This window comes from Rhinolophus hipposideros (assembly GCF_964194185.1).
Source record: "Rhinolophus hipposideros genome assembly, chromosome: 10".
Lineage (NCBI taxonomy): Eukaryota > Metazoa > Chordata > Mammalia > Chiroptera > Rhinolophidae > Rhinolophus > Rhinolophus hipposideros.
Genome location: NC_138056.1, coordinates 85847478 through 85861221, shown reverse-complemented (window position 1 = coordinate 85861221; position 13744 = coordinate 85847478). Strand labels below are relative to the sequence as shown.

The 13744-nt window shown below is 39.3% G+C and overlaps 1 protein-coding gene across 6 annotated transcripts in view; it reads right to left on the bottom strand.

Moving 5' to 3' along the window:
• Positions 1-13744, bottom strand: part of KMT2A (lysine methyltransferase 2A) — a gene marked incomplete at its 5' end in the record, with an annotated part of 76234 nt that overhangs the window by 8273 nt on the left and 54217 nt on the right. For all 6 annotated transcript variants that reach the window (XM_081062899.1, XM_081062894.1, XM_081062895.1 and 3 more), the window contains 4 exons: positions 9276-9350; positions 11156-11326; positions 12487-12551; positions 13578-13658. In XM_081062899.1, coding sequence (XP_080919025.1) covers positions 9276-9350; positions 11156-11326; positions 12487-12551; positions 13578-13658 — 392 coding nt within the window. The remainder of the gene's footprint in view (positions 1-9275; positions 9351-11155; positions 11327-12486; positions 12552-13577; positions 13659-13744) is intronic.

Here is a 13744-nt window from a genome sequence, read left to right as displayed (position 1 = left end):
CCACTTCTTGCTAACACAAAGCCCCTCCTCTGAACACTGCCCAGACTGACTATGACCCTGGGAACTGCTGCAGTCATTTGCTATCAGCCTGAAGATGAAGCTTTACCACTGACAGCCAAGTGGAAAGAAGGAAAGATTTTTATGACATTGCAAACTCCCTTAGCAGTCAATCCTGATGTCTGTGCTGCCACTGGACTTTGTTATGTACGATGATAAATCATCTTCCTGTTTAAATCAGTAAAGAATTGGGGTTTCTGATACTTGAGGCCAAACACATCCTAAGTGATAAGGCAATAGGTATAGAGAATGGTCAATAAATGCCAAAGAAAAGCGGTATCTTTGAGTAGGGTCTTGAAGGCTTAACGGGAGTTTGTCAAGCAAACAAGGGTTTTGGGGTGCAGGAGAGAGAAGACGGAGAGAAGTAAGCCATTCCTAGTAGAGGGAACTGCATGAACCATGGTATGCTAATGTGAAAGCACATGTAATATAAGTAATAGGACTTCTTTGGGGTACGTGTTAAAAATTCAGCTTTCTCACTTCCAAGCCCAGAGGTTGTGATTCATGTCTCCAGACCACACTTTAAGACACACGAATGGATCTGAACCAGTAAACAGTGTAATCTGGCTACAGAACAAGGACTCTTATGGGGTGAGGAAAATGCTGAGACCTGATGCTGAACAGAGGAGGCAGGGTGAACTGGACCTTCTCATGTAAGGAAGGTATCCATAGACTGGAACCCTCAGCACAGTAGGACTGAGTCTGCTTCTACTCAGCAGTTAGATCCTATGTGTTTAACATGGTGCCAGGTACATAACAGGTGTTTAGTAAATATTTACTCATTACAAATATAAGGATTGAAATTGTATTCCACAATTAGTAGGCAACATTAAGAATCTTTTGAGATACCTCTGGTGACACTGGTGATTCACTATGAGGAGGAGAGATGGGAAATTCAGGGACCAGTTATAAGTCTTATTAATATTACAGGTTAGAGAATACAAAGGTTGTGCCTGAGGAAGGAAAGAGAAGAAAGGAATATGACTTATACTTTTGACGTAGAATCAACAGCAGTGTCCATTAGGATGTGAATGATGCGAGAAAGGAAGACATCTCAAGATTTACTGGGTTTTTCTGACCCGAGACATGGGAGATGGTAAGAAAAATGGGTTCACTTGTCGGCATGTAATATGCGAGTATGGGAATAGCTGAACAAGCCTACTGAGGGAGAAAGGCAGTTTAGTTTTTGAAAGGAAAGCTTGTTGTGCACCTGCCTGTCTGCCTTAGATACTTCTTGAAAACAGGAATCATGTCTTACTCATCTTTGCATCTGGAACAGATACTGTGTTTCCCCAAAAATAAGACCTCGCTGGACAACCAGCTCTAATGCGTCTTTTGGAGCAAACATTAATGTAAACCCCAGTATTATATTAATTATATTATATAAAACCTGGTCTTATGGTAAAATAAGACCAGGTCTTATGGTAAAATAAGACCAGGTCTTATATTAATTTTGTGTGTGTGTGTGTGTGTGTGTGTATATACACATATATATACACATATATACATATATGTGTATATATATAAAAGGAATCATGATCATACCAGATACACACTGTTATAACTAGCCTTTTCAATCAATTTACTTTGGAGCTCTTTCTAAAGTCCCCTAATGAGGAATATTTGGGTTACTTCCAATTTTCTGCTATCACATATTGGAATGACTATCCTTATACATTTTTTATGATTTGGTTGAGACAACCTATAGGATAATTTCCTAAAAGTGGAATTGTTGGATGGAAGGTCATGTGACTTGAAAATTTGGTAACTATTATTTAACTGTTCCTCCAAATATGTAGTTGTATTAGTAATGTAAGAGAAAGCCCATCTCCTCCATCTTTATATTATCTCCAAATTCCGAATCTTTGTTTATCAAGGTGATGATAGTTAATGTTTTAATACGCATTTAAAAAAATTATGAGTGACAGTGAGTATCTTTCCATTGTTATTGGCCATTAGGATTTTGAGGGGATAAAACGCCTGTGGTGTCCTTTGCTCTTTTTTTTAACTAAAAAAAAAAAAAAAAAATTCTAAAAAATTTAAAACACAGAAAAGTACACAGGTTATTATAATAGCTACACATGTAACTGCCACTTAAACTAAACAGATGTTAACATTTTCTAATATATGCTTCAAATATTTTCCCCTCCTTTTCTTAAAACAGAAACATTCCAGATAAAGTTAAATTCCTCTAAGTACGCATTCATTTTCTTTCCAGGACCAATCTGAAAGGTGGTTAGAGACGTAGCTAGATATGAAAAATACTGAGTCAATGGAAGGTTTCTACCTTAATTAAAATCTTTAATGTTCACTTGAAACAACTATATTAATAATGATGTTTTCACACTGCCTAAATTTAATTTGAAGTCTAATAGCAATTGAGAAACTTTCAACTTTATAAAGAAGGTGTAACAAAACCACAATAAGATACCATTTCACACTCACTAAGATGTATATAATAAAAAAAGAACCACAATAACAAGTATTGGCAAGGATCTGCATATTGGAACCACTGTACATTGTTGGTGGAAATGTAAAAAGGTGCAGCCACGTTGGAAAAACTATTTGGCAGTTCCTCCAAATATTAAACATAGTTACCATTATGACCCAGCAATTCCACTCTTAGGTATATACCCAAGAGAAATAAAAACATGTCTATACAAAAACTTGCACGTGAATATTCATGGCAACACTATTCATCATAGTCAGAAGATGGAAAAAAACCCAAATATCCATCAGTTGATGAACGAATAAAACATATATGGTGTAACACATAATGGAATATTTGTCAATATAAAGGAACAAAATACTAATACAAACCATAAATGAAAACCCAGTGAATATCATACTCAACGGCAAAAGATTGAAAGCTTTTTCTCTAAGATCACGAACAAGGAAAGGATGCCTGCCTTCATCACTTCTATTCAACATAGTACTGGAAGTTCTAGTGAGAGCAACTAGGTAGGAAAAAGAAAGAAAACGCACCCAAATTGGAAAGGAAGAAGTAAGATTATCTGTTTGCAGATATTATGTTACATGCAGAAAATCCCCAAGTCCACAAAATAACTATTAGAACAAATAAATTAAGGAAAGTAGCAGGATATAAAGTCAACACACAAAAATCAATTGCATTTCTATATACGAATAATGAACAATCTGAAAAGAAAATTTCAAAAACAATTCCACTTACAATAGCATCAAAGAGAAAAGTACTTACTCAAGGAGGTGAAAGACTCGTACAATGAAAAACACAAAACATTGCTGACAGAAATTTTAAAAAGACATAAATAAATGGAAACTCAAGTTCATGAATTGGAAGCCTTAATATTGTTAAAATGTCAATACTACCCAAAGTGATCTACCGATTCAATGGAATCCCTATGAAAATCCCAATGATTTCTTTTGCAGAAATAGAACTCATTCTAAAATTCATACGCAATCTCACGAGACCCCCGAATAGCCAAAACAATCTTGAAATAGAAGAACGAAACTGGAGGACTCATACTTCCGGATTTCAAAACTTACAACAAAGCTACAGTAATCAAAACAGTGTGCTAAGGGCATAAAGACAGACATGTAGACCAATGGAATAGAATAGAGAGCCCAGTAATAAGCCCTCACACATATGGTCAAATGATTTTTGCCGAGGGTGACAAGAACATTCAATGGGGAAAAGACAGTATTTTCAAAAAATGGTGCTGGGACAACTGGATATCCACATGCAAAAGAATGAAGTTGGATCCTTACCTAATCCCATATATAAGAATTAATTCAGAATGGATCAAGGACCTAAATGTAAGACCTAAAACTATAAAACTCTTAGAGGAAAACATGGGATAAAATCTTCACAACACTGGATTTGGCAATGATTTCTTGTACATGACACCAAAGGCACAGTTAACAAAAGAAAAATCCGACAAATTGGACTTCATGACAATTAAAAAATTTTGTGTTCCAAAAGACACTATCAAAAAAATGCTAGTATTGGGGTGACCAGTTAGTTCAGTTGGTAGAGCGCGGTGCTCGTAACAACAAGGTTGCCATCCCCGCATGGGCCAGTGAGCTGCGCCCTCCACAACTAGATTGAAACAACTACTTCACTTAGAGCTGATGGGTCCTGGAACAACACACTTGGGGGAAAAAAAAGCTAGCATTCAATAATTTCTCTCAATTTTGTCTCAAATCCCTTCAGTCAGGATAATGGCCTTAATGTGGCACATTAGGTACATTAGAATATATAAACAAACACTTATGTATATGTAATAAATAGCTATATATAAATAAATAGCTGCCAATAATGTCTGGTTCATTATTTTAATTAATCTTCACAGCAAATACTGAAGCTTGCATTAACGTTCCCACTTTATAGATAAGGATATCAAGACTCAGAGAAGTTGATTAGCTTGCATCCAATGTAATACTGACAGCAACAGGGCAGAAACAGAGCTTGAAGTCCGGCGTCTCTTCCAGAGCTCATGGTTTCTTACTGCCATTCCACATAGCGGTAAAAGACATGGATAAACCAAAAAAAATCTCTGTCCCACTGGCAAACAGAAAGGGCTAGGGTATTCAATTGGAGGCTGAGAACACTGAGTCAAAATGCTGGTTTCCTCCAGGAGTAGAATTTTACATATGGAAATACATAGAAAACTTCTAAAAAGCAAACAACCCCATCTAGAAATAGGCAAAACACTGAATAAACATTTCTCCAAAGATATACAAATGACCGATTAACACATGAAAAGATATGCAATATCATTAATCATTTGGCATATAAATAGAAAACTACAAGATACCACCTTATACCATTAGGATGGCTACTATCTAAAACCCCAGAAAACAACAAGTGTCGGCAAGAATGTAGATAAAATGCAACGCTTGTCCACCGTTGGTAGAAATGTAAAATGCTACAGCTATTGTGGAAAACAATATATGACGGTTCCTTAAAATATTAAAAAATAGAATTACCGGACAACCAAGTTAGCGCAGTAAGCGCTGTGTTTACCTTCTCACAACCACATCAAATTTTACAACTAATCTACAAAATAACCATTACTGAGAATCGCCTAAAATCAAGCTGCACTGAAGCCTTTCAGCTAAGGACATGCAGAAGTCACCTCCAGACTGGTAGGAAGGTCAGAGATGCAGAATGAGCTAGTCCCACACCTGCGTGTGACCATTAAAGACAGGGAGGGCTATTTCGGCTGTGGGGGTCCCCGCCCATCTCCTAAAGGAGTGAGAGATCCCAGCCCAGGGTTCCAGTGCTGGGGAGAGAAGTCACCATAATTTCTGGTTGTGGAAACCAGCGGAGATTGTGACTGAGACTGAGACTGAGTAGAGCTGCACGCACAGGCGCTCCTCTTAAAGGGACCCGGCACAGACTTACCCACCAACAGAATCACTCACTCTGAGCTCCAGCACTACGGCATCAGCTGGAAAGGAGGGACAAATGGTGGGAAATTGAGTTGTCTGGCTTGGGATGGGAGTGCTGGAGGAGGTCACTCTTTCTTTATTGAGCCCTCCCCATTTTGAGACCTGGCCCCACCCAACTTTTAGGCACACACAGGCTGCTTTCAGAAGCTTTTTCCGTGCAGACCACCTGCCTTGGCTCAAGCTGCAGACTTCCCTAGGGTCTCTCAAAAGTTGGCGGAACCCAGACAAGCAGTATCTGGCTTGAGCGTGTCCTGTGTCTGGCTGAGCAGCCCTAAGCCAGCACTAGCGATAGCTGGCCTTGGTTCGTGGCTTGGCCTCTCAAGGCGCTTCCAAGCACAGCATGGTTGCAGACATCTGCAGAATTTCTTTCTGGCTCCTGCGAGGTGGCCCTGGATGGGGAACAGGCTGTGGCTGAAGTAGACCTACAGTGCATCCCCTCCAAGGTGGTCCTGGGGCTGGCTCCCTCAGTGCCCAGCTTCAAAACGAGCTGGAGCATCACCCAGCTGCCTCCAAGTACGGCACACCCAAGGGGCAGATTGGGCAGGAAGATTCCGCTCCATAGGATCAGCCCCTACACAACAACTCTTCCACTGTAGTCAAGGCCAGTCCTCACAACAAGTGAGCCCAAGGGTCAGCCCCTCCCACTGATGCGTAATTATCAACCAAGGCTCAAGTACAAGAGGAGGGCACACACAAACCATACAAGGGACACACCTGGAGCATGTGGCTCAGGTGACCAGGCAGACTGTGCCACTGAACCCCACAGCACACCTACCACGTAAGGCCACTCTACTAAGACCAGAAGACATAACAGCCCTACCTACTACATAGAAACAAACACAGGGAGGCAGCCAAAATGGGGAGACAAAGAAACATGTCCCAAATAAAAGAACAGAACAAAGCTCCAGAAAAAGAACTAAGCAAATCAGAGAAAAGCAATCTATCAGACGCAGAATTCCAGACACTGGTTATAAGAATGCTCAAAGATCTCAGGGAGAACTTCAACAGAGAGAGAGAAAGCATAGAAATGGAGATGGAAACCATAAAAAAGAATCATTCAGAAATAAAAGATCCAATAACGGAAACGAAGAATATATTATAGGGAATTAAAAGTAGATCAGATGAAGCAGAGGATCCAACCAGCGATGTAGAAGATAAGGTAGCAGAAAACACCCAACCAGAACAGCAAAAAGAAAAAAGAATCCCCAAAAACTGAGGAGAGTTTAAGTGGCCTCTGGGACAATATCAAGTGTACGAACATTCTCATTATAGGGGTACCAGATGGGGAAGAGAGAGAGCAAGGAATTGAAAACCTATTTGAAGAGATAGTGACAGAAAACTTCCCTAACCTGGTGAAGGATAAAGACATACAAGCCCAGGAAGCAGAAACAATCCCAAACAAGACAAACCCAAACAGGCCCACACCAAGACACATCACAATTAAAATGCCAAAGGTTAAAGACAAAGAGAGAATCTTAAGAGCAGCTGGAGAGAAGCAGTTAGTTACCTACAAGGGAGCCCCCATAAGACTGTCAGCTGATTTCTCAACAGAAACTTTGCAGGCAAGAAGGGAGTGGCAGAAAATATTTCAAGTGATGAAAAGCAACGACGTACAATCAAGATTGCTCTACCCAGCAAGGCTGTCATTTAGAATTGAAGGACAGATAAGGAGCTTCCCAGACAAGAAAAAGCTGAAGGAATTCATCATCACCAAATCAGTACTACAAGGAATCTTAGAGGGACTTCTTTAAAATGGGAGGGGGGGTTAAAGTTGGGTGAAAGGGCAGGGATTAAGAAGTACAAATTGGTTGTTATACAGTAGTCGTGGGGATGCAGGATACAGCATAGGGAACATAGTCAACAAAATTGTAATAACTAGGTATACCAGATAGGTACTAGATCGATCAGGGTGATAGATGGGAATGGGGTTGGGAGCAGGGTGAAAAAGGTGAAGGCATTAAGAAATACAAATTGATAGTTAATACAGTATGCGGAGGGGCAGACGGTTGGCTCAGTTGGTTAGAGTGCGAGCTCTGGGCAATGGGGCTGCCGGTTCCATTCCCATGTAAGACAGCGAGCTATGCCCTCCGCAACTAGAATGAAATCAATGAGTTGACGCTCAGCTCCCGGGTGGCCAGATGGCTCAGTTGGTTCCAGCACGAGCTCTCAACCTCAAGGCTGCGGGTTCAGCTACTCAACTCCCGCAAGGGATGGTGGGCTCCACCCCCCGCAACTAACAACCGCAACTGGACCTGGAGCTGAGCTGCGCCCTCCACAACTAAGACTGAAAGGACAACAACTTGACTTGGAAAAAGTCCAGGAAGCACACACTGTTCCTCAATAAAGTCCTGTTCCTCTTCCCCAATAAAATCTTAAAAAAAAAAAAAATACAGTGTGGGAAATATAATCAACAATGTTATGAAGCTCGTGTAAGCTGCCAGATGGACACTGGACTTACCAGGGGGATGACGTCACACACTGTAGGTGCCTGACCAAACAATGCTGTGCACCTGAAGCTGAAGTAGAATGATACTGAATGTCAACTAGAACTAAATATGTAGGTGTATATAGTCACGGGACGTGGAGTGCAGCATAGGGAAGATAGTCGATGGTATTTTAACAGCTAAATATATGTCAGAGGGGTAGTAGCTTGGGGGTGGGTTATCACTTTACGAGGGATTTAAACGTATAACTATTACATTGGTTTGTACACCTGAAACTAACAAAAAATTATTTTTAAAAAATAGAATTACCGTATGATCCAGCATTTCCACCTCTGGGTATATAACCCCCAAAAGAATTAAAAGCAGGTTCTCAAAGAGATACCTGTATACCAATGTCATAGCAAAATTATTCACAATAGTTGAAACAAAGAAGCAACTGAAGTGTCCATTGATGATCAATGGATAAGCGAAATATGAACCACACATACAGTGAATATTATTCAGTATTACAAAGGAAGCATCTGCTACAACATGGATGAACATTTAGGACATGCTAAGTGAAATAAGCCAGTCATAAAAAGACACATACTGTATGATTCCACTAATATGAGGTAGTCAAAATCTTAAAGACAAAAAGTATAATGGTGGTTGCCAGGAGCGAGAATGAGAGGGAGAATGGAGAGTTATTGTTTAATGCGCACAGAATTTCGGTTCCACAAGATGAAGAGCTATGGGGATGGATGGTTGTACCACATGGTGGTGATGGTTGTACCACAATGTGAATGTATTTAACACTACTGAACTGTACCCTTAAAAATGGTTAAGATGATAAATTTTATGCCATGTGTATCTTACAATAAAAAAATTCATTTGTTAAAAAAAAAAATGAAGTACGGATGCACTGTTATAGCAGAGAGAAATCTTAAAAGCATTATGTTAAATGAAAAAAAGCCAGTCACAAAGGGCCAGATATTATATGATTCCATTTATATGAAATGTACGGGCAAATCCATAGAGACAGAAAGATTAGTGGTTGCCAGGCGATGCAGCTGAGAAATGACTGCTAATGGTTAAGAGGTTTCTTTTAGGGATAATGAAAATGTCCTGGAATTATACAGAAGTGATGGTTGCACAACTCTTTGAATATACTAAAAGCCACTGAATCGTATGCCTTTTTTTTAAATGGGTGAACTGTACAGTGTAAGGATGATATCGCAATAAAGCTGTGAAAAATTATTTTAAAAAAAGGTTTTTGTTTTTCTTTTTTGTAAAATCAACACTGTAACTTAGACCAACAAGTTATCAGTCTGAGAGAAATAAAATGACTGCTCTAGCCATTACCTGCAAATGAGAGCTGCTTTAGGCGGGCATTTGATCGAGCTTCCTGGACTTTGTCTGTCAATGACTTCCAGGCATCTGTGAGGAAATAAAATATTCAAGCAAGCATCTCAACACCAATGGTGTGCACAAGCATTGTGCGTAGTACCCCTACAGCGTGAAAACACATCCTGCCAGAACTGTTTTTTGTTTTGTTAGTTTCAGTCAGTTTGGTGCATCACAAGCTGGGAAGGTTGCTACCCAGCAGTGTGTTTTTTCTGTTAGAAAGGACACAGAAGCAGTAAGGAGAGTCATACCTTCTGAAAATGACCCCTGAATCCCCACAGCATTCGCATCCCTTGATGGTAGTCTGGGTGCCAAACCTGAATGTTTGGTATTAATTCTATTCCCTGTACCCTCAACCAATAAAATACTAGCATTAACAATTTAACCAGGAGTGTGGGGAGATCGTAACTTCTCAGTTCCTTAAAATTAAGGGATGTAACTAGAAAACCTTTACAATCCCTTCCAGGTCTAACCTAAGATTCTGATATCTTTTACTCTCTGTTGAATTTCTTACTACTCCTCCACACTCAGTATGTCTTATGTGGAACTCATACACTCAACCTAGTTATTTCTTTGTTCTCCTTACATATCTTTTTTTTTTTAGTCACCCAGGGCCCGAATCTTCAGTCATCTTTGACTCCTCTCTGTTCTCCATATCCACGCAGTCATAAGTATGTCCATTCTTTCCTTTCTTTTCCTACTAGAAATGGGCTTTATTACTACCTGACAACTCTACTGTAGCAATGGTCTCATTAGTGATCTCTTGCCTCCTAGTGTCTCCAACTCAATCTATCTTATATGGAGCTACCACATTACATTTCCTGCATTTCTGCTTTTATTCCACTCTCCCAAATCTTAAAGGCCTCATGGTTTGGCACTGAAGGCCCTCCAAAACCTGTGCCCAATCCCTTCCCAATTTCCTCTCTCACCACATATCTCACAGGGATTTCAGCGTCATCTTCCCACCTGACACTACTCTAAACGCACCAAATGCAAACCTGTCTTGCTAACTTTGCTTACATACCTTCTTAGAAAGCCCTCTCCCTTCTCTTTGCCTCACCCAAATTCTATTATCTCTGTTTTTGAAAAAAATCTTCTATTCTATTCATCTTCATTGGTTTTTGGATAACCCAAACTGACCCACAGTGATCTTTCTTTCCTTCAAACTCTTCTAGTACTTATTGCCTACAGAATATTCACTAGTCCTGCAACAGCTAATGAACACCTATGTCCTTAGGGTACAAAGATGAATAAGAAAATAAAACTCAAGCCCTTATCAGATGCTCCCTGTTGAGTAAGACATAAAAGTAAACAAACACTTACAAAAAAAATTTTAAGCTAGGAGAGAGACACACTGAAGAATCTAAAAGGGGCAGAAAGGAGGGAGTGGCACTGCTTATCTGCCTCAGAAAGTCAGAGAAGACTTCCTGGGCTGAATCTTGAAGGATGAGCTGGAGTTCACCAGGTGAATGAGGCTAAGAAGAGCATTCCAGGCAGAGGGAAGAATTGTGTGAAGGGACAAAGGTGAGAATAGCATTTAAAGAGCACAAGGAAGTGGTGTAAGACAAAGTGAGAGAGATAAGCAGAGGTCTCATGTGCTCTGCTAGGGTGTGTGCAATCTTTAAAAGCACAGTGTGTATCATTAACTTTTCACATAAATTATGAACTATTTCTCAGCAACACCAACTTCCTAAGGACAAGTTAAATGTATAATGCCTCTGAGTATCTTCCACAATAGCTTGCACAAAGCAGCCCACATAAGTGGTACAAATATAGAGAAAGTGCAGATCTAGCTGCAACAGCACCTGTGCTTGTGGGTCAACCTAATTTAACCTCACCTTCAATACTTTCTGCACAGATCTGGAAGCCATCATCACTTGAAATTTCAAAAACAAGTCCTTTCTTGGGCTTTTTCTCAGCAATGCTTTCCTTCCGCTTCTGTTCTTGCTGAAGCCAAAGCATCAGTGGAGAGCTGAAATTACTTTCTTCTTCTTCCACTGTTTTAGGTTCTGTGAGGAAGAAAGAGGGGACAAAGCGGTTGCAACAGCAAGCGCTTACTGAGCATTGACTTGACATACGTTACCTCTAAAAGCCTAACAACATTCCATAGTTGGTCATTATTCCCATTTACAGACAATAAAACTGAGTCTCAAAGAGGTAGAGCAGCTGGCTACCTAGGTCATAGCTAAGAATGACTAAAACTGGAAGTTTTCTTTTTTTAACAAAGTCATGTTGTTTCTGTGGTAGTTTCTGGTGTGACAATTTGATAGTTTTTCAGTAAGTAACTGCCCTCAATAAGGTCAAAGTTAAAAACAATAATGGTTAATATGTATGAAGCACTATGTATAAGACACTCTTTTAGGAATTCCTCATATATTAATTCATATAAACCTCCCCAACAGTTCAGTGAGGTAGGTGTTATTATTATCTCCATTTTAAAGGTGAGAAAACTGAGGTAGAGACAGGTTAAGCAGCCCAAGTTCATGCAGCTAATAAGTGGTAAAGCTGGGATTTCAACCCATCTGGCTCCAGCCCCACTAGCAGCCCTTACTGCCTTCTTACATAGAGATATATCAATCCTCCTGAGGAAGCAGCAAGTCAGCAGAACGGGATTATATCCCAAATCTTATGCTATGCCTATATATATTCTCAACCTGGTTCTCTTTTGGGAAGTCTCAATAGAAATGGGCAAAGCTTTAGATACAGAGCTCTCTAATCTTAAAGTGCAGTTATTTACTGATCCAATTCATTAGGACAGATGGAAAATGCTATGGAGATGGATCTGGTGTCATAACCGAAATCTGGCTATCTTTTAGTATGACAAAAATCGTTCTTGGTTTTCGTCAGTGACAACTAAGGGGTGAAGTCAGGTTATCACTATTTAAATCACACTACTATAAAGTAAGTAGAGCAGAAGAGTATTTGTAAGTTTTAGTCTTGGGTCCTTTAGTTGGCAGATGATCACAGAATATGCAGTGCAAGAGCACGGGACCAAGAGATACATGCTCTGAGTCTCAGTCTACAATTCTGGCCAATCACTTAACTTCTTTGGAACTTAAGATTTATTGATTGATTGATTTAAATCTAGAAAATCAGTAGGTAACGTAGCTGATTTTCATAGTATTTTGGCTTTGAAATTCTGATTCTAACCTGTTACCCACCCACATACCTGTACTTTCTTGTTCGTTTGCTGGATTTTGTGTTGTCTGAATCTCAGGAAGAACAGCCACTTGCCTGAATAAAACAACACCACCACCAACAACAACAAAAAACACCAAACATGAGATGTAACATCAACTAGTTCTTCAATTCAAAGATAAAAACTGTCCATAATCGGCCAGACAGCTGTGCCAATTATATGCAACAGCTACTAGAAATGCACCCCCGAGAGCTGTGTTCAGAACCTGCTGAATGAGCAGCATCACCACACCACCGCAGAGTACATAACATAAAACTGTCTTTTATGGGATTCTTTCCCAATTATTGATATTAAGTTTCTGCTTTTGAAGTTGTAGATTGTGTCCTAATTTTTTTCTCATACCCTTAATATTGGTGAAAAAAAAAAAAGAAGGAATACTTGTTAGAAGCAGTTCTGGAGTTACTTAAGAGCTGCTTAACTTAGCTGTTTTAACTAAAAACAAAATTAAGCTGCATGAGCTAGTCACCACCAATTTTCAATTTTAAAAATTAAATAAATCTTGAAAATAACCTAAATGTATATCAATAGGGGCTAGTTAATTACAGATCTATTATTACAGATCTGCACAAATTATTGTGGATCCAACTGGAGGCAGCCATTAGAAAAAAGAAGTGCATATGTATATATATATATATATATATGTATGTATATATACTGGCACAGAAATGTGTACACAATACAAGTGATAAAACCAAGTACAGAACAGTATGTACAGTATTATTCATTTTATGTAAAAAATTATACACATATTCTTACATACACCATGTATATCTGCATTGTATAGAAATGTCTGCATGGATGAAAACAAATTATTAGCAATGGTTGTTTCTAAGGAATAGATTGGGAAGAGGTGAAGCAGGAAAAATAGGGAACCATTATCCACTATTTAAACAATTCCATGCTGGGTATTTTTTTTTAAACAAGCATGTGTTATTTCCACTAAAAAAATAATTAAAACAAAACTGTGGCAACAAAAATCAATACAAATCAGGAAGAACTATTTTTTAAATGAGGTGACAGAACTGACAACTTAATCTTAGAGAACTAATTTTTATGCTTACCCTGCAGGCTGCCCACACTCTTTTTGTGCTGACTGTTCCACGTTAGCAGTATCCTGCTGCTCAGCCTCTGCTCCTGGAGTCCTAAAACAGAATCATTTGTATCTTTTCAAGGAAAAAACCACCAGTAAATATATACCAAATGTGACGGTCAGTCTAAAGAAGTGACA